This window comes from Schistocerca cancellata, chromosome 6 (genome assembly GCF_023864275.1).
Source record: "Schistocerca cancellata isolate TAMUIC-IGC-003103 chromosome 6, iqSchCanc2.1, whole genome shotgun sequence".
In the NCBI taxonomy this organism is placed as follows: domain Eukaryota; kingdom Metazoa; phylum Arthropoda; class Insecta; order Orthoptera; family Acrididae; genus Schistocerca; species Schistocerca cancellata.
The window spans coordinates 151,108,033-151,130,058 of NC_064631.1; the positions used below are offsets into that span (position 1 = coordinate 151,108,033).

At 45.1% G+C, this 22,026-nt stretch overlaps 1 protein-coding gene across 1 annotated transcript in view; it reads right to left on the bottom strand.

Annotated features, from left to right (window-relative positions):
• Positions 1-22,026, bottom strand: part of LOC126191359 (SET domain-containing protein SmydA-8-like) — a 220,624-nt gene that overhangs the window by 15,695 nt on the left and 182,903 nt on the right. Inside the window, exons 6-7 of the mRNA XM_049932203.1 lie at positions 9,581-9,676; positions 4,438-4,508 (exon numbers count right to left, since the gene is read on the bottom strand). Of these exons, the coding sequence (XP_049788160.1) occupies positions 4,438-4,508; positions 9,581-9,676 (167 nt within the window). The remainder of the gene's footprint in view (positions 1-4,437; positions 4,509-9,580; positions 9,677-22,026) is intronic.

The following is a 22,026-nucleotide window of genomic DNA, read 5'->3' on the forward strand; positions in this document are numbered from 1 at the left end:
AAGAAATGCGTTGTTTTGAGGCGAAGAACTCGCCGAGCCATGTTCGGGGATCATTTTCATCTGGAAAGGCAGTTTCTTGAGGATTCTCCGATGGAGATTGGGAAAGCTGAAAATCTGACGGCACAAGATTGGGTGAATAAGGTGGGTGCGGAAACACTTCCAAACCCAACTCCTGCATAGTGTTTTCTGTCAGTCTAGTAGAACATGGGCGGGCATTGTCGTGGGGTAGCACCACATCACATATTCAATTCCCCTGATCGCTGTTCTTGGACTGCATCAGCAAGACGTCTCAGTTGTTCACAGTAAATGTCAGCAGTGATGGTTACACCTCGGGGAAGCTATTCGTAATATACCACAGTGTCGCTGTTTCGTCAGATGCATAACATCTTTTGTGGATGCACACTGGTCTTTGTATGGGGAGTTTCTGCTTTGTTTGAGCTCAACCATTAATGTCTTTTCCTTATGTTAACGAAGCAATTGTTAACTAGCGAGCAGAGATGACCATATGGCCGCCAGCTGAGTTTTGTGATTTTGGCTTGGAGCATGCGGTACCCTTACACTCGAATTTTGAATCTCCATGTTGCATGCAAATGTGTCACGATAGTGGAGTGATCACAGTTCATCACATCTGCCAGTTCTAGAGTACACTAACCTGGATCATTGTGGATTAATGCGTTTAAGTGAGCTTCATCAAAACCTGAAGGCTTTCCTTAACGTGGAGAGTTACAAATGCCAAAACAATCCTTCTAAAAAGGGGTACTATTACTTTGCCGTGCTCCTCCCAATGGAATTATCCCCGCACACGGCGCAAATGTTTCTGGTTGCCTCTGCCACCCCTCTAGTGAACTTAGAAGAATGTCAGAAATGTTCCAATTTATCCACCTGGCAATTCATTTTCTGGCGTCGACAGCTCCACTCACTATCTCCAAATGCCAAGATGAAAACATGTAAGCTCAGACAGCAACAGTGAACTAAAAAATCAATTTGTAAATATCACAGCAGTAGGAAGCGCAATATTTAAATAAAAAACGCTGGGAGCTTATGCACAAATCTAATAGATGCCAAATTCTGACACCTATCTTGTTTTCTTTTGTTTTTGCTTGAAACCCAAGCTGAACCGGAACACCACAAGCTTTCAGAAGTTGTTTGGGGATAACTTCTGAATGTATTGGTGTGAGACAACCACTGCCTCTGGCTGCTCATTCAGAGTTATTGCATTTCGTTTGGTTCCTAGCTCCAGTTAGCTTTAAATCTGTGTTGCATTGAAAATTGTGGACAACAGTGCAAATGGGGGGAGAAGGGACAATTGCAGGATGTCGCCACCAGCAGTCTATTTCGCGCGAGGGTTTAGAATGTTCAAATAATTTACGAGTTTGCTGTCGGGTGACGTCGACCACCGCCGTTATTTCGGCAGTAGTACACCCTGCCATTCTCAAGGCACAACTGCAAGGAGGAACCAATGTGCAAGGGAATTTAATAGCTCGGTTCACACAGGAGAAACAAGGAAGATACCACACACAGAACAAGTACCGCAAAGTCAACACACAACCAAAGATAACCAACATCAGAAATATCGATAATGACTATTAATCAACAGTTGAAGTAGCCCTAATTCATTTTTTGAGAGAGAGAGAGAGAGAGAGAGAGAGAGAGAGAGAGCGCCGGATTCCGAGCAGCATTTAGACAAAGTCCACCGTCTCTGTTTATTTGATTTCAACAGCTTCCTTAATGACGCTATCCCAACAGATGGACGTGCAAGCCAGAATATCCGTGTTGTTGTATTCCATAGGATGACCGGTGTCATGGCAGTGTTCTGCAATAGTGGATTAGCTCGGCTGTCGTAAGCGTGTGTGACGCTTGTGTTCAATACACCGGTCTTCCACAGTCCTGATTGTCGGACCAATATATGACATGCCACAACTGCAAGGAATACGATAGACACCAGCCTTACGCAAACCAAGATCATCTTTTACGGACGCCAACAGGGCCTTAATCTTAGAAGGTGATCGGAAAACACATTTCACATCATATTTCCGAAAAATAGGACAATTCTGTTAGAAATGATTGCTACGTAAGGCAAAAAGGCCGTAGACTTAGGTGCCACTTCTTTGCTATCGTCACTCACTCGTTGCACAGAAGGCTGATAGCGCAATGCACGTTTGATCTGCCTCTCACTATGACTATTCTGATGAAACGTGACTCCGAGATGTGATAGCTCAGCTGCCAAACTTTCAGGGTCTGAGCCAGGCCCTGTGAACCGAGGTCCGCAACTTTAAATGGTGCAATAAAATTATTTCCAGAAGACATGTCGAAGACGATGGTTACGAAACTCATCGAAACTTTACGATCAGACGTCACCACTCGTCTGATCACCTGAGAAGAGTTCATCATACTTGTGGCTGTTTCATTATTTCTTACAGTGTAATATACAGAAACGGCTGTGATGATCTCTAATCGTAACAGATAAAATAATGACGGACTTTGTTCCGTGGTCAAGGATCAGCATTGGTATTTCATTTTTTCGTCAGTGAGTATCCGCCGTAAGGTACGCTAAACTTCCACTTATTTAACACTATTAACGAAGTGGCTGATTTTATGGTGTTTTCCTTTCGTACCTATTATCATGTTCCATACAACTGTACTCCAGATGGTCCGTTGAAGGACGACTTTAATTTTCATACCGCATTTTCTTATTGGATAAGTCATTCTAATGTTCTGTTCATTCATTCATTTTCATCCCACAGCTAATTATGAATTGGTAATATTTTTTAGGGATGGTAATCTGCAGTTGATGTGAGTACGAACTATTAAACTTTTTCGCCTTCAGCAGGACCATGATGCAAACAAGCTGCACTCACCAGCAGTATTTCTCAGCTCTTGGCATGCATTTTACAGCCAGTGCAAGGTGAGTTAGTGATGCCTAAACCTTCGGGACTTCGTGGTAATGCTGAATATGTTTTAGTGCCTAGTGGGCTTTGTCTTGCATCCTTATAGGTTGTGTTGTTTCAATAGTTGGGGACAGAAAGAGCTATTTTGCCAGGAAATCAGGAGTGATTATCACGTTGCATTCATGTGAAATATGTTTTAAGCCTGTCCCCTCCCTCCCCCCCCTTATATTCTTTGTTGCACTATGCAAGCTTTCCCTACTTGTGAACATATCGATCAAATGGAAGGAATGCGCTGTATGTTCTAATAGCAGAAAGATATATTTTGTGTGATATAATTGCGATTTAACAATTTTCAGATTTTTTACTTTAGTTGTACTGTGAAACTACATGCTAAATTTTATGATCCTGCTTCAACCGAAAGTACACTATAGGTTTTGATTAGTCAGTTTGTGTCAGAATGTGTGACAAACGGACGAATCTTATAACTGAATTGACTTGGAAGCTTAAATGTTTTACACGGCCAAGGGATAATAGAATTTAGTATGTGATAAATTTGAACTTTATACGTCTACCCGTTCCTGAGCAAAACTCTTCTTAACAGACAGACGGACACAAGAAATTTATCATATAAGGCCTCTGCTTTTACAGGTTAAGGCACGGAACCCTAAAAATAACGAAATAATGACCGAAAGTCGGACTAATTACTGATCTAGTGATTACCAGTCTCGAGCGCTAGTATTTTCATTTTTTTCTTTTGTTCTATCTTTAGGTATTTTATGGAAATACTCTTAGAACATGCATTTGTTTAAAATTTGTTCAGTCCCAGTTCAAATGGTTCTGAGCACTATGGGACCTAACATCTGAGGTCGTCAGTCCCCTAGAACTTAGAACAACTCAAACCTAACTAACCTAAGGACAGCACACACATCCATGCCCGAGGCAGAATTCGAACCTGCGACCATAGCGGTCGCGCGGTTCCAGACCGTAGCGCCTAGAACTGCTCGGCCAGCGCAGGCCAGGAATCGAATCCAAGACGCCCACATATACGCCAAACATTCTATCACAGAGCCTCCCAGCTTGTCGAAAATATTCGACGTTACTTTAGGGTCTGATTACTGTAAAATTTCTGAGAGCTGCAGCGGAGTGCTTCCAGCGACTGATATTTGAGTTCCAAACTTCACGTACCACAAATATTAAAATTAAAAAAAAATCCGACTGCCATATGTTCCTAGTCTCAACTAGATCACCGACAGCGAAAATAAGGTACTGGGTTCGGGTTCCGGTCTGCAACAAAGACAAATTAAACCAGGGAGTCCATCAAGGCGATTTTCAAAGACGACGTTGGAAATATGGATCATACACTGCTCCAGTAAAGTGAAATACATTAGTTTCCTCGTTACGTCTGATCACTGTATCGTATAAAATCTTACTTAAAATGGTGTCCAAAATCCTCGAGTTCCTGGGAGTGCATGAAAATCAACGTGAATTCCGCGGAACACACTGCTGTAAAGGAACTTATGTTTATTTCTTAGCTTATTGTTCTGCGTACCTCGATGGAATGTGATGGATTTCGACGCATTTTTTCAGATAAGGTGCAGTGCAGCTCGTACAAGAAGAGACCTGGAAAGAAACAGATTTTGGAGTAAATACATTTGTAGAGAGCCTGCAGATTCAATGAATCAGTTATTTGTTTTTTTTTTAATTAATTCTCTCTATTCTTTCTAGTTATTTCATACTATTTTAGTTGTTTCAGCTTTGAATACATATATAGCAAATGAAGCTTCCTGCATTTCTCGCGATAGATTTTAGTTCTACCATCCCAAAACCCGAACGACAGTTACAAGTATATAACTTGGTACAACGTGAATTATCACTTCAGAATTGTTCTGTACTGTGTTGTCGTGTCCACTAACGTTTGTCATTTCTGATCAGTCATGCAATTATAAAGAGATATTGGAAAATGTGGATTTCTGTGCTGACAGTAGATGCTGTGACTTTCACAATTTGCATCAAGATCAAAACATGTAGTCTACCTTAGCACATATGTTTACATGAATTTCTTATTGTTTCTGTAAGAGAACCCACTCCCCAAAATTTTTCAAATATTGCACAGCGAGTTCCAGTACGCCCCCAGGTGTGTCGTATACGCTTCGTATTTTTCCGTAATACTACATCATCTACTATACAAGATTTAGGCAGTTCTTTACTGCGATATTTCCTTATGCTGCACACTCTTTCACTGAACTTGGGTGGGTCATTGGAAATGGAGCGATCTTTTTTTATAGTTCAAAAGTAGGAAAGGATACCAGAGCCCAAAGTTCGACTGTGAAGGAATCAGACAACGAACCTACCGTGACATTTCAAAAGCAACCATTCTGCATTACTCTTAAGTGGTTTAGACAACTGCTAAAATCCTAAAACTGGGCGGTCGGAGAGCAATCTCGATCACACTCCGTCCAAATTTCAGTCCAGCGCCTTAACTTTGTACTACCTCGCTGCTCGCCTGTAAGTGGAGCGCATAGACGTGATACCCATTATGAACCAACGTTCCCTCAGAAACTGTTTGTTTAAAACGTGCAGGAGTAGCTGGACGTAATGCAGAAAGTACGTCATAACGTCCGTGGTAGGATGACCACCTCGACTCGCTTAGTGTGTGTGTGTGTGTGTGTGTGTGTGTGTGTGTGTGTGTGATCAACCAACGGTTTCTACTTAAAGCACGATTACATGGATTATCAAACAAAAAAATATTCCTGTGAGGGTACCTTGATGCGGAGGCCGCAGCATATACTGTTGGATGGAGAACCTTAGACAAACACGCATGACGGGCGTTCAATAAGTAAGGAAACCACCTTTTTGAAAGCAGGTTGATTTTATTCAGTATTCCAATACACCGTATCATTACCCACTTTTTTTGGCTACAAAACCCTGGTTCAATGCGGCGGCATTATTCCACGTTACTGGGAGAACCTGTATACCAACATGGTACCCCACTGGCTGACGTCGTAGCAAATGCCTTGCTGCATCAGTAACACCCCCCCCCCCCCCCCTGTGCCCGCCACCCTCCAGTCTTCAATAATCCATGAACTGCTTCCCGCGAAGTGCAACCTTCACTGAACTAAATAGATGGAAGGTCTAAGATCTGGGCTGTAAGATGGACGAAGAAGAACAGTCCAGTGAAGTTCTGTGAGCTCTCGGGTGCGCAGACTTTTGAGATACCTCGCATTGTCATGGAGAAGGAGAACTTCGCTTGCGTTTTTGTGGAGATGAACACGCTAAGTCGTTTCTTCGATTTCGTGACGATAGCACAATGTACCGGGTGATCAAAAAGTCAGTACAAATTTGAAAAGTTAAACCACGGAATAATGTAGATGGAGAGGTAAAAATTGACACACATGCTTGGAATGACATGGGGTTTTATTAGAACGACCCCATATTGCTAGACGCGTGAAAGATCTCTTGCGCGCGTCGTTTGGTGATGATCGCCACTTTCGTCATGCTTGGCCTCCCAGGTCCCCAGACCTCAGTCCGTGCGATTATTGGCTTTGGGGTTGCCTGAAGTCGCAAGTGTATCGTGATCGACCGACATCTCTAGGGATGCTGAAAGACAACATCCGACGCCAATGCCTCACCATAACTCCGGACATGCTTTACAGTGGTGTTCACAACATTATTCCTAGACTACAGCTATTGTTGAGGAATGATGGTGGACATATTGAGCATTTCCTGTAAACATCGTCTTTGCTTTGTCTCACTTTGTTATGCTAATTATTGCTATTCTGATCAGATGAAGCGCCATCTGTCTGACATTTTTTGAACTTTTGTATTTTTTGGTTCTAATAAAACTCCATGTCATTCCAAGCATGTGTACCTCTCTATGTACATTATTCCGTGATTTATTCAGTTTTCAAATTTATACCGACTTTTTGATCACCCGGTACTTCAAAGCTGATCTCTGCATGATGCGGAAGGGCAACAAACAGATGAACCCTTCAGAGTCCCACAGGCCCACACCATGACTTTACCAGCTCAGGGTGGGGTTTTGGTCTTTTTCTAAAGAGGACATGTGGGGTGGCGACACTCAGTGGGTTGTTGTTTTGTTACGGTTTGTTTCATCGCATGCGACGATCTTCCATACAAAAATCGGTACGATCAGCCTTGTAAATTGCAAGGAATTCGCTCAAATGTTTGTTCGTTTCTGTTTATGGTCTTTTAGGAGGTGAGGAACCCAGCGGAGACACCTTTCAGTAGCCCAACTGGTGGACGAGCGTGTACTACCAATGGAGTTGTGGAGCGGGGTGTTTATTTGTGATCCGTCCATCACCTCGAATTTTAGGAGTCGCAGCTGCGTGCCGCCGGCTGATACGCACGAGATAGGTCTGGTTTGCGTCACATTTTGCGTAGTGAGAGACGCCTCGCCCAACGACTCAGCGTGCTTTTGTTCACAACCAGCTCTCCGTAGACATTCTGAAAGAGTGTTAAATATCTTCGATGCTCTGATTTTCCGCCAAAAGAAACTCAATGACAGCGCTCTGCTTGGAACGCACCTCCGTTACAGATGCCATTCTGAAGGCTACGTATAGCGTCGCCACCTATCGGAGCTTCATGAAAGTATAGGGGCTGAAGTGTGGATATTCCACAATGTTCCACAACAAATTCCGTATTTTCCAATCTGAATTTGATGGGAGGAAAAAAAAAATTTTCTGCGATACTTATTTAACGCCCCTCGTGGAAACTACTTCAGGTGTTATGAGCTTTGCTACTCATGTTTTATATTAATGATCTATCGATATTAACCTGAGACATTTGTGTACGGTTCAGATAAAGAAGTAGTATCTCAGAAAGCAACGTAAATACACATTCTAATCTTGACAGGACTTCAAAGTGCTTCAAATTCACGAACTTTGCTCTATATGCCCGAAATGTACAATTGTGAGATTCATAAAATGCCAAAACATATTACCCTGTGATTACAATGTATATTATTCATAGCTGTAATCAGCCAATTAATACAAATGCCCAAGAAATAAAACGGATAGGGATAGGTTAAGTAGTCGGTAAAACAGGGGGGCGGGGAGGGGGGGGGGGCAGGCTCTGTGTGTGTGGGACCTGTAACGGTTATGGGGATTATATATACGTACATAACCCGCAAGCCACCGCACGGTGCGTGGCTGAGGGTACCATGTACCACTATTAGTCTTTCCTTTACTGTTCCACTTGCAGACAGAGCGAGGTGAAAGATCTGTTGTGTCTGCTTCCGCATGAGCCCTAATTTCTCTAACCTTGTCGTCGTGCCTCTTACACGAAATGTATGTTAGTGGCAGCAGGGTCGTTAGGCAGTAGCTTCAAATGCCAGTTCTCCGAATTTTCTGAATAGAGATTCTCGAAAAGAACATTGCCTTCCCTCCAGGGATTCCCATTTGAGTTCGCGAAGCATTTCCCTAATACCTGCGTGTTGTTCGAAACTACCGGTAACAAATCTAGCAGCCCGCCAGCTAACTAATTCGATGTCTTCCTTTAATCCAACTTGGTGCAATCCCAAACACTAGAGCACTATTCAAGAATACGTCGCACAGCGTCCTATGTGTGGTCTCCTTTACAAATGAACCAGGCTTTCCTCAACAAACTGAAATCGTCCAATCACTTTCCCTACCACAATCCTCACGTGCTCGTTCCATTTCATATCACTTTGCAACCATAAGCCGAGATATTTACACGACGCGACTGCATCAAGCTGGGCGCTACTAATGCTGATTCGTACATTACGGTTTTTTTTTCCTTTTCGTCCGAAGTAACTTACATTTATCTATATTTGGAGCCATCTGCCATTCATCGCATCAAACAGAAATTTTGAATAAGTCATCTTGTACCATCCGACAGTCACTTGCCTTCGACAAGTTCGTGCACTCCACAGCGTCATAAGGAAACAACCTCAGATTGTTGCCCACCCTGTCTGCAGATGATTTATGTTTACAGAAAATAATGTGGGGCACTCCTGACTATACCCTTGTCTCTGACGAACACTTGCTGTCGTGGACAACATACTGGGTTCTATTACTTAAGACGTTTTAGAGCCACTCACATATCTCGGAACCTATTCTGTATGCTCGTACCTTTGTCAACAATCTGAACGTGTATGTAGAAGGGCAGCTTAAACAGTCACAGGACTGAAATTTCCTGGCGTATTAAAATTTAGGGGTGGACCGGGACTCGAATCCGAGATCTTTGTATTTCGCTGACAAGTGCTCTATCTACTGAGCTATCCAAGCTTAACCCACGGCCCGCCCTCATAGCTTTACTGCCGCCATTATTTCAACCCATGTCTCCGCAGTAACCTTTCTTCCAGGAGAGCTAATCCTGGAAGGTATGCATGAAAACGTCTGTGAAGTATCGAAGGTAGGACATGAGGTACTCAGTTTTAATCTGTCACGAAATTTCGAGACGGCGCACACTTCTCTGCAGAGTGAAATTTCATTCTGGAGGCACGGGACTGTTTGACCCAAGCACACAGAGCTTCCCAGAAATGCTGGAAAAACCTGAAGACAGACGTGAACTACCCAACGAAAGTGTGGTTACATAGGCTCGAAGACCAGTGGTGAGTAAGGAACCTAGGAATATTCTAGGTGCCCCGTGGGTGTTACGAAATGTGGCAATGGGGCTGGCTGCAGCTGGAGAGGCAGGATGAGTGGACTCACCCCTGAGGCGGCAGCGGCCCACCCTGGTGAGCGCCAGCAGCTGCAGCAGCTCCCGGCACAGCGACTCCTTCAGCTCCAGGTCCTCATCGCTCAGCTCTGCAACAACACACATCACGTACGTTACACAGGGTCAGCGATTTACAAGTGGGTGCACCAACAGCCTCTTGACAGTCTGCATTCAGCTGCTTCTTGTAGACAAATTGAAAGGCTTATCTGGCACCAAAGTACCATAGGGGACCTTAGCTAGTAGGCCTGTACTGTCAGCTATACTCCATGTCTTCCAAGCCAAGATGTTTGCACCAGGAAAGGCTTCAAGGCCACCATAGTGAGCATGATTGCCCCCAAACAGCAGCCATGGTCAACCGTGTACTGCCTCCAAAAGACAGCAGAAACATCACACGTTAACTGCATTCGTAGTCCACGAAGAACATTTGAACCTCCAATTAATTGCTGTTTATTAAATTGCCCAGCAAGGTCAGTGTCTATTGCCTTCAGAGACTTATACACAGGAACACTGCGCCGCCAACGGCGACGATAACCACATCGCAGAAGCACGTTGACACAAGTGAACGTAGCAAGCAAACACCAGTGAACGCCCAGAGCAGATCTTATGCACTCCTCAACGTTCGAATGACGCTCCGTACTGCGGCGCAGCTGACTCCGGCAGGCGGCTCATCGCTTGCCCCCACTACGCGGCAATTAACGTGACCCGTCGCTCGGCGAGCTCCAGCCTGCTTATCAACTTCGGGTCGCAGAGCGACAGCGCGCGGCCTCTTGTAAAACTAGGGAGGCCGCGCGGCTAAGGGCGCGCTAGAGGTCACGCTACGCCTAGCGCCAGCCTGCTCTGTACGCCATTCCAGGACTGTTCACCGATCTGCTCGTACAAGCTGGACCGAGCTCACGCCTCAGCGGTGAGCAATAGGGTGGTGTAATGTTTCTTTATTTACGTGACCATTACGGCACTCCAACCCCAGTTCTCGATACCAGTAATATCGTACTACTTTCCTGCAAAGTAACAGACATTTTTGTGACAATATTCACATTTGGTTTTCTTAAAGTATAGGTACTTCGATGCATCGATATATTACAGTGATATGGTTCTTGTGTGTATTCATTTCTGTGAGACTGTCATAATCTTTGACATACTTGTAACCGCTTTGGTGCGAATGCACACAGGGCAGTCTTTGTTTCACTTTGCAGAAGTTGTTATTTCGGTTTCTAAAAGAACAGTCAAGTCTTGTGTTTGGTTAAAGTGGAAATTAAATATATGAAGATTGAAACAAAACTGTTTTCTTGGTGATGTGACAATTAAGAAGTATTTGAATTTAAAAGAAGTTTAATAAAAAGGTGAATCGTGAACACCAAGTCAAAAATTATTTCTACCATACCATTGTTCTGATCTGGGATAGTTTGATCATTAAGAATTTCCTGAAAAACACATTTGTTAGGTCTTCAAATATTGCTAAAATACAGATCTGGACCTTTTAGCAGTCAAAGTGGAATCACCCTAGAATCAACCAGATGAGCCATAATAACTTCGACGGAATCTATGTGGGAATCCATTCAAGATAAGTGCCAAAATTAATGACCTTTTTACAGTGACTTCATTATTTCGATTATGACGATACTATCCACAGTCAATAACTTTGTTGTTGCCCAATAAAGCGGACATATGCCGCGTGAGCAACATTATTAATCTGATTTCTAACCTACTTTGCAAGTAGTGGTATTGTTAGAGTGACTCACAACGAGGAGCCGTATGGGACGGAGAGGAGAGGCGAGGGGAGAGGAGAGGCGAGGGGAGGGGAGGGGGAATAGGAACAAGGCAGCACAGCACGACCAACTATTTTCAACGGATCTACTCTACGGCAGATTACGTTGGTTCCACGGAGGTGTAGCTATTTGGTGTGGCTAATTAAAGCTTATCGTAGCAGACACTGTTGCACTGATGAGAAAATTATAATTAAATGAAACATTTCTTTTAATGATAAAAATGTAGGAGCTAAGTACAAAAAATGTGACAATTCTTAAGACTGATGCTGGCTTGTAGAGAATGTAGTTTTCGCACGAAGTTTATACTGACAACTTTAAATTCATGACTGTTTGACTTACGTGTCAAACACAAAAACACAGGATTTCAACGAATTCTATTATTTTGCTTTCACTAAAGCATCAGTGTCTAGTTCCACTTCCTGGATACAGCTAATTCGAAAATAAGCGTTTTAGCTGTAGTCTGTTAGTAATTTTCTGAGGGCAGATTTGGTATTCTTCACTGACGTAAAAAGCAACTCGCTAAATAAGTGGGTCCAAACCCAGACACAATCTTAGCTTTAAATCTTATGAAGTCGTGGAAAGTTACGTTGACCAATGTTTTTATACGATTCTAGAATTTGCATTTTATTACTAAATATTTCCCTCCACTGCCTGTCACATTGCAGCTCTATAAATTCCAGAGGTGTACAAGTTGCCGCACGTGATCAGCGGAACGGGCAGGCTATTATACTCTGAAGTGGATCTGTGCCCAACGCAAGCAAGTCAAAGGAGTGTTGCTTGCATGCCTGTCTTTTCGCTGTGGGTTATGTCAGCTTCAGAAGTTGATGAGAAATATTTTTATCCGAATATCACAAGACGAGGCTCATTATAACAAATATTCGTTTTTGGTCACTGCAGGCCAGAAAATGGTCGCTTTTATTCCTCCTTTTTTACTTTTAGACGTTTCGGGGCTTTTTGTTTATTTTAGATGTGAACAATTTTCTTTGCAGCTTCCCCATCTCTGAACTAGTACTGGGTGTTCTCAATTCGACCCATCATCAGTTCACCTCTAATGCATGTTTTCTGTAGTAAGCGAAACTATCTCTGAAAATCGAGGTCCTCTCCACCTAAGAACCTGAACAACACTATTTTACTGCAACGCTAACTTTAGGTTTTGAAGGTATTGTTTCTGTAACATAACATTCTGCGTGCTGTCTGTCCTATATCGTGTCTCCCTACCACTTTTGCGCAACGACGCTCTGAGCGTGTTTTTTAGGGAATTGACTAGTTTGAACCTGGGATCTGTCGCTGGTAATGAGACGCCAGATCACACATGACATGTAGAGTTAAGAAGAGTTCAGTGAGGCTAGCGATGATATAAACAAATACTTAATCATTTCAGCATCATCTCCACTGCACTCCCTGTAAAAGAATCTTAATATTAACTAAATGTAGTAGAAGGGGTTCAAGGCTTTCCTGTTTTTAGTTAGCTGGTATAATAACGTCGAGAAAGCAGTTAAGTTTACCGTTGGAATTTTTATTCTACTCTCAAAACATTGTTTATAAATTGCGCTATCGATGAAAGGAAATATTTTAATACAGGATGATAAAAACCAACTACGTTCAACAAAAATGTGAACGAATATTCCCTGAATGGGTTTCCAAGTTCTACAATGGATCGAAGGATGACCTATGCCATATCACATCTATAATCTAGGTTTAAATTAAGTTTCATAAAAGAGAAAACTATCAAAAATTGTCTACAGTGACCCTCAATTATCTTTATTACTTATTTAACTTGTAAATTACAATGGCTGATGTGACTTCTCAATAACATAACAGAAAAATCATCGCGTTTCAGATTTTAACTTCTAATGGCAAATGTGAATACCACTAAGTTTAATTGACGATCGACACTAGCATTACGTAAAAAATGGGGTGTAACAGATGAGACTTCTGCAGTTCTGAGTGAAGGCTTATCTGGCATGTTGCATCACGTGCGTTCATTACCTTGTCGTTGGTTAGGCAGCGTCAGGGGGCGGCAGACGGTGCAGCTCCACGCACCTCGCCATCTCGGAAGTAACTCTTAACTTCACCTCACTACAATTTACCGAAGTTGGTTTAAAAAAAGCTATCTGGCTGTGTTATCAACTGACCAATCAGGGTCTCAATGTTAACCTTAAGCTCCGCCTACAAAAATGCTGTCTATCCAATGAGAAACGTTATACTTTTCATGGTGGGGCAATGTTTTTAATGTTTGCTACGTAACAGAGACGCGAAAAAGTCTCACGCTAAAACTTGCAGCTGGTGTGGCCCTTTTAGTGTTCTTGTACGATATATACTGTTCTTCGGGAGGGCTTTATCTTTTAACATGGGCTGGGGGGTGGTCCTGGCGGTCGGCTGGAGACGTCCCTTATCGTAGGGCCTCCTAGCCTGCACGACTCTGCTCTCTGCTTCTGTTCTCGTTTCTTCCCTCGGAACTGCGTCTGTTTCACGGTGGGAAGGTATGACATGCATTTAGGCGTTCTTGTGTTAGTCTGTGGTATTCCATTTGCTCACTCGTTGATCGTATTACTTTGGTTAATTTAATGTCAGGATTTATTCGGAGCTATGTGACGTATCATTTGCTATCACGTCAGGGTTTTCATGGAAGGTGTTGGATTTGCTGACAACCTTAGTGTGTTTAGCCAAATATGACCCCAATTATACCACTATTGATTTGCCAGGATGTGTATTGCAGGTCCGCTTAATGCATTATAAGTGGCCAAAATAGTTCATTCTGAATTCTCCAATTGCATTTTAGCAACCACTAAGTTTGGTTTTTTGCTTTCATATTATGTTAATCTAAAAAATAAGTGCCTGAAAGAATAAGCTTTCTGTTGTGGGTTGGCAGGAGAGCCAACACCAGTTTACTAGAGGAAGCCGAAAGGCACGCGTTTTAGCTCACGCAGGCTGGCGTGAGGTCTGGAACAGGACAAGGAAATTAGACTTTAGAAAAAACAGACGTAGCTGGTGGAATACTTAACTTTAATCCATAAATGGTGAACATCGCTCTTGACGGTACATTATTCATAATCTCAATAGTAACTGGTAATGGCGCCTTGCTAGGTCGTAGCAAATGACGTAGCTGAAGGCTATGCTAACTATCGTCTCGGCAAATATGAGCGTATTTTTTTCAGTGAACCATCGCTAGCAAAGTCGGTTGTACAACTGGGGCGAGTGCTAGGAAGTCTCTCTAGACCTGCCGTGTGGCGGCGCTCGGTCTGCAATCACTGATAGTGGCGACACGCGGGTCCGACGTATACTAACGGACCGCGGCCGATTTAAAGGCTACCACCTAGCAAGTGTGGTGTCTGGCGGTGACACCACACTTTCACTCATTCTATGCTTTCATCGCACTACTCTGCATACCACCAGAATGTGGTTTTTAATACTCACTAATCCATTTTTTTTCCTATTTCGGTCAATGTTTGTCCTAAATTTAGGAAGTCACTATACAGCTAAATGGCCTTAAGTTCGTAGCATACATTCCCAGCACAATTTTCAGTCTAAATCCAAAATACACTCCTGGAAATTGAAATAAGAACACCGTGAATTCATTGTCCCAGGAAGGGGAAACTTTATTGACACATTCCTGGGGTCAGATACATCACATGATCACACTGACAGAACCACAGGCACATAGACACAGGCAACAGAGCATGCACAATGTCGGCAGTAGTACAGTGTATATCCACCTTTCGCAGCAATGCAGGCTGCTATTCTCCCATGGAGACGATCGTAGAGATGCTGGATGTAGTCCTGTGGAACGGCTTGCCATGCCATTTCCACCTGGCGCCTCAGTTGGACCAGCGTTCGTGCTGGACGTGCAGACCGCGTGAGACGACGCTTCATCCAGTCCCAAACATGCTCAATGGGGGACAGATCCGGAGATCTTGCTGGCCAGGGTAGTTGACTTACACCTTCTAGAGCACGTTGGGTGGCACGGGATACATGCGGACGTGCATTGTCCTGTTGGAACAGCAAGTTCCCTTGCCGGTCTAGGAATGGTAGAACGATGGGTTCGATGACGGTTTGGATGTACCGTGCACTATTCAGTGTCCCCTCGACGATCACCAGTGGTGTACGGCCAGTGTAGGAGATCGCTCCCCACACCATGATGCCGGGTGTTGGCCCTGTGTGCCTCGGTCGTATGCAGTCCTGATTGTGGCGCTCACCTGCACGGTGCCAAACACGCATACGACCATCATTGGCACCAACGCAGAAGCGACTCTCATCGCTGAAGACGACACGTCTCCATTCGTCCCTCCATTCACGCCTGTCGCGACACCACTGGAGGCGGGCTGCACGATGTTGGGGCGTGAGCGGAAGACGGCCTAACGGTGTGCGGGACCGTAGCCCAGCTTCATGGAGACGGTTGCGAATGGTCCTCGCCGATACCCCAGGAGCAACAGTGTCCCTAATTTGCTGGGAAGTGGCGGTGCGGTCCCCTACGGCACTGCGTAGGATCCTACGGTCTTGGCGTGCATCCGTGCGTCGCTGCGGTCCGGTCCCAGGTCAACGGGCACGTGCACCTTCCGCCGACCACTGGCGACAACATCGATGTACTGTGGAGACCTCACCCCCCACGTGTTGAGCAATTCGGCGGTACGTCCACCCGGCCTCCCGCATGCCCACTATACGCCCTCGCTCAAAGTCCGTCAACTGCACATACGGTTCACGTCCACGCTGTCGCGGCATGCTACCAGTGTTAAAGACTGCGATGGAGCTCCGTATGCCACGGCAAACTGGCTGACACTGACGGCGGCGGTGCACAAATGCTGCGCAGCTAGCGCCATTCGACGGCCAACACCGCGGTTCCTGGTGTGTCCGCTGTGCCGTGCGTGTGATCATTGCTTGTACAGCCCTCTCGCAGTGTCCGGAGCAAGTATGGTGGGTCTGACACACCGGTGTCAATGTGTTCTTTTTTCCATTTCCAGGAGTGTATTTATGGAATAAGGAAACTCCTCGTCAAATTCGCAGACATGTAATTCGAGGTTCCCGAATTTGTGTTTAGTAAATTTTTGCACAATTTGTAGTGGGAGACCCCTACCGATGTATTTGGGGCTGCAAAACAATCACACGAAAAAATTTTCCCCTGCTGGACTTGGACTACTATATATTCCTCAATTTTTAATTTCTGCTCAGTCGGCTTTAAGTTGGTGTGTTCGTTTTATTTCTCCCTTCGTTAATTGATCTGCAGTAAACCTGCCTATGCAAAATATACCTGGTTAGTCATGTTGGACTGACAACGCAACCTGTTAGGTGCAACAGACGGAACAGTTCCCGTGAAGCTTGCGGAAACCCAAGTTAGCCTACCTTAACCACTGTGCTTCAGTACACATGTAAAGCATGAACCGCTTTAATGGCTGCGGTGGAGATAGGAGCAGGCAGGCTGGAATGAGAGTTTGTACACTTCTTATAAATTCTAATTGTAGGTAGGCATCCTGCACTGACGTAAGTGATTTCCTGATACTGGTCTGTTGGACCTTTGCGTGCAAGTTCCTAACCGGGCCATACTACTGTTATTCCATCAATTTAGAAACAGATACTCTCAAGCACAGCACAATTAAAGCACAGCACAATTAAGTATTTATGTGCTTGAGTCTAGAGTTAAGGCGAACTCAACAGGAGTCTTGCCTCTGCAGATAGCGGATAGCTTACACTTCCCTGCGCTACACAATGGCGTCTGACCTACTCATTATACGACGAGCACTCTAACCAGGCTGCGAGCGAGCGTGAGCCCTCGTGCTTGCCTAGCAGCCGCCTGAACAGGCCTGTGCTATTCAGCGAAATATCGGCCTGCAGCTGATTTTAGTGACATCCTTCTATGCGCGTGGATATAAACCACAGGCCAATAGATATACGAGGGCAGTTCAATAAGTAATGCAACACATTTTTTTTCTGAAACAGGGGTTGTTTTATTCAGCATTGAAATACACCAGGTTATTCCCCAATCTTTTAGCTACACAACACTATTTTTCAACGTAATCTCCATTCAATGCTACGGCCTTACGCCACCTTGAAATGAGGGCCTGTATGCCTGCACGGTACCATTCCACTGGTCGATGTCGGGGCCAACGTCGTACTGCATCAATAACTACTTCATCATCTGCATAGTGCCTCCCACGGATTGCGTCCTTCATTGGGCCAAACATATGGAAATCCGACGGTGCGAGATCGGGGCTGTAGGGTGCATAAGGAAGAACAGTCCACTGAAGTTTTGTGAGCTGCTCTCGGGTGCGAAGACTTGTGTGAGGTCTTGCGTTGTCATGAAGAAGGAGAAGTTCGTTCAGATTTTTGTGCCTACGAACACGCTGAAGTCGTTTCTTCAATTTCTGAAGAGTAGCACAATACACTTCAGAGTTGATCGTTTGACCATGGGGAAGGACATCGAACAGAATAACCCCTTCAGCGTCCCAGAAGACTGTAACCATGACTTTACCGGCTAAGGGTATGGCTTTAAACTTTTTCTTGGTAGGGGAGTGGGTGTGGCGCCACTCCATTGATTGCCGTTTTGTTTCAGGTTCGAAGTGATGAACCCATGTTTCATCGCCTGTAACAATCTTTGACAAGAAATTGTCACCCTCAGCCACATGACGAGCAAGCAATTCCGCACAGATGGTTCTCCTTTGCTCTTTATGGTGTTCGGTTAGACAACGAGGGACCCAGCGGGAACAAACCTTTGAATATCCCAACTGGTGAACAATTGTGACAGCACTACCAACAGAGATGTCAAGTTTAGCACTGAGTTGTCTGATGGTGATCCGTCGATCATCTCGAACGAGTGTGTTCGCACGCTCCGCCATTGCACGAGTCACAGCTGTGCACGGCCGGCCCGCACGCGGGAGATCAGACAGTCTTTCTTGACCTTGCGGCGATGATGACACACGCTTTGCCCAACGACTCACCGTGCTTTTGTCCACTGCCAGATCACCGTAGACATTCTGCAAGCGCCTATGAATATCTGAGATGCCCTGGTTTTCCGCCAAAAGAAACTCGATCACTGCCCGTTGTTTGCAACGCACATCCGTTACAGACGCCATTTTAACAGCTCCGTACAGAGCTGCCACCTGTCAGAAGTCAATGAAACTATACGAGACGAAGCGGAAATGTTTGAAAATATTCCACAAGAAATTTCCGGTTTTTTCAACCAAAATTGGCCGAGAAAAAAATGTGTTGCATTACTTATTGAACTGACGTCGTAAATAACGACCTGAAATTTCATAAAAGCAGCAATAGCCCTCCATAGAAACTCATAAGAAATAGCCATACAAAACATCCGTAGTAGACGGGAAATATAACCCCTCCTCTCCCCTCCCCTCCCCTCCCCTCCCTCCCCCGACCCATACACAAACACTATACGGGGTGTTTCTACTCCTATTAGAGACTGCTCGGAGGTTGTAGATGAGACAGCGTCTACTAAGATTAGAGAAAGAACTATGTTCGGATCTGTGCCGTTCGAATAGAAAAATAAGATTGAAGATCGGAACACTTTCAAATTTCCCGCTTCGCGGTGCTCGTAAACTAAAGAGAGGACGTCGTACGTTGGATCAGACTTCCGCAAATGTGGCCATAAACAAAATAGTTGAGGAAGCTCGATTAGTAGGTTCGGTAGATTTATGTTGCAAGTATAGAATCCCGGTCTTAGAAGCGGCCACCTGTTTCCTCCAGATTTCAGGTCCAACGCTGCATTCATTTGTGAGCCGCGCGCCGTATTAGCCGGACTGGGAAAGGACTGCGTCGTTAGGAAGGAACATTTTTTGTCCAGCTAAATCAGACCATTTTTTTCACATTGAGGCTGTTCCAGAAGATATTTACTTGAGTACGACATTTAATTCATTTTCAATCATTTATTAACAATCACTTTTTGATAATTAACTTCTTACCGGAATCCAAGCAAAAAATTGTAAAACGCAAGGGGGAAAAAAATTTTAGATCCCAAAACATTGCCCCTTATTTTTCGTTCGGTGCTGAAGTATTTACTACACTCCTGGAAATGGAAAAAAGAACACATTGACACCGGTGTGTCAGACCCACCATACTTGCTCCGGACACTGCGAGAGGGCTGTACAAGCAATGATCACACGGACGGCACAGCGGACACACCAGGAACCGCAGTGTTGGCCGTCGAATGGCGCTAGCTGCGCAGCATTTGTGCACCGCCGCCGTCAGTGTCAGCCAGTTTGCCGTGGCATACGGAGCTCCATCGCAGTCTTTAACACTGGTAGCATGCCGCGACAGCGTGGACGTTAACCGTATGTGCAGTTGACGGACTTTGAGCGAGGGCGTATAGTGGGCATGCGGGAGGCCGGGTGGACGTACCGCCGAATTGCTCAACACGTGGGGGGTGAGGTCTCCACAGTACATCGATGTTGTCGCCAGTGGTCGGCGGAAGGTGCACGTGCCCGTTGACCTGGGACCGGACCGCAGCGACGCACGGATGCACGCCAAGACCGTAGGATCCTACGCAGTGCCGTAGGGGACCGCACCGCCACTTCCCAGCAAATTAGGGACACTGTTGCTCCTGGGGTATCGGCGAGGACCATTCGCAACCGTCTCCATGAAGCTGGGCTACGGTCCCGCACACCGTTAGGCCGTCTTCCGCTCACGCCCCAACATCGTGCAGCCCGCCTCCAGTGGTGTCGCGACAGGCGTGAATGGAGGGACGAATGGAGACGTGTCGTCTTCAGCGATGAGAGTCGCTTCTGCGTTGGTGCCAATGATGGTCGTATGCGTGTTTGGCACCGTGCAGGTGAGCGCCACAATCAGGACTGCATACGACCGAGGCACACAGGGCCAACACCCGGCATCATGGTGTGGGGAGCGATCTCCTACACTGGCCGTACACCACTGGTGATCGTCGAGGGGACACTGAATAGTGCACGGTACATCCAAACCGTCATCGAACCCATCGTTCTACCATTCCTAGACCGGCAAGGGAACTTGCTGTTCCAACAGGACAATGCACGTCCGCATGTATCCCGTGCCACCCAACGTGCTCTAGAAGGTGTAAGTCAACTACCCTGGCCAGCAAGATCTCCGGATCTGTCCCCCATTGAGCATGTTTGGGACTGGATGAAGCGTCGTCTCACGCGGTCTGCACGTCCAGCACGAACGCTGGTCCAACTGAGGCGCCAGGTGGAAATGGCATGGCAAGCCGTTCCACAGGACTACATCCAGCATCTCTACGATCGTCTCCATGGGAGAATAGCAGCCTGCATTGCTGCGAAAGGTGGATATACACTGTACTAGTGCCGACATTGTGCATGCTCTGTTGCCTGTATCTATGTGCCTGTGGTTCTGTCAGTGTGATCATGTGATGTATCTGACCCCAGGAATGTGTCAATAAAGTTTCCCGTTCCTGGGACAATGAATTCACGGTGTTCTTATTTCAATTTCCAGGAGTGTATTATCTTTGCGAATCAGCCTTAAAATCCAACTGTCAGTCGCAGCTCCGTGTTTTAACCATTTCTGAAGTGACATTTGCAAAATGACGTCATTTACACTGAGAAAATAGAAACTGGCACCGAAAAGTTCAGAAATTACGCCACTGAAACAGCCAGAGGTGTCTAAGATTTCCCACGATAAAATATGCCAACGAGATTCCGTAAACTGTTGATCCATTGACCATATATAATTGCGTCTACACTTTCACCAACAGGTAAGGTGTTGGAAGATGGACGGGTATCACCAAACAAGTTAGTAAGGCAAGTTTTATCCGAAAGTCTTCTCGCTCGCAAAAGTATGGAGGATGTGCCCCCCAGACTTCTGGCAATAACAGAGACAAATATTTCTTCTTTGCGGAAACCATCTTTCAGGAAAGTAAAATATCTGTCGTCGGGAGCTGTTGCCCTCTTGGTACCTGCTGCAGAAGGTTACGAAGAATCAGAGGTTGCGAATGATGAGGATAGAAATGTCAACGAAGAAAATGAGGACGAATAAGAAGCACAAGAGGAAGAAGATCACGAAGATCTAAAACTTTTAATTTCTGTTACTAATATATACTTACCGTAATAAAGACGGTTATAGAGGTAGTTTTCATCTACATCTACATACATACTCCGCAATCCACCATACGGTGCGTGGCGGAGGGTACCTCGTACAACAACTAGCATCTTCTCTCCCTGTCCCACTCCCAAACAGAACGAGGGAAAAATTACTGTCTATATGCCTCTGTACGAGCCCTAATCTCTTATCTTTGTGGTCTTTCCGCGAAATGTAAGTTGGCGGCAGTAAAATTGTACTGCAGTCAGCATCAAATGCTGGTTCTCTAAATTTCCTCATTAGCGATTCACGAAAAGAACGCCTTCTTCCCTCCAGACACTCCCACCCGAGTTCCTGCAGCATTTTCGTAACACTCGCGTGATAATCAAACCTACCAGTAACAAATCTAGTAGCCCGCCTCTGAATTGCTTCTATGTCCTCCCTCAATCCGACCTGATAGGGATCCCAAACGCTCGAGCAATACTCAACAGTAGGTAGTATTAGTGTTTTATAAGCGGTCTCCTTTACAGATGAATCACATCTTTCCAAAATTCTACCTATGAACCGAAGACGACTATCCGCATTCCCCACAACTGCCATTACATGCTTGTCCCACTTCATATCGCTCTGCAATGTTACGCCCAAATATTTAATCAACGTTACTGTGT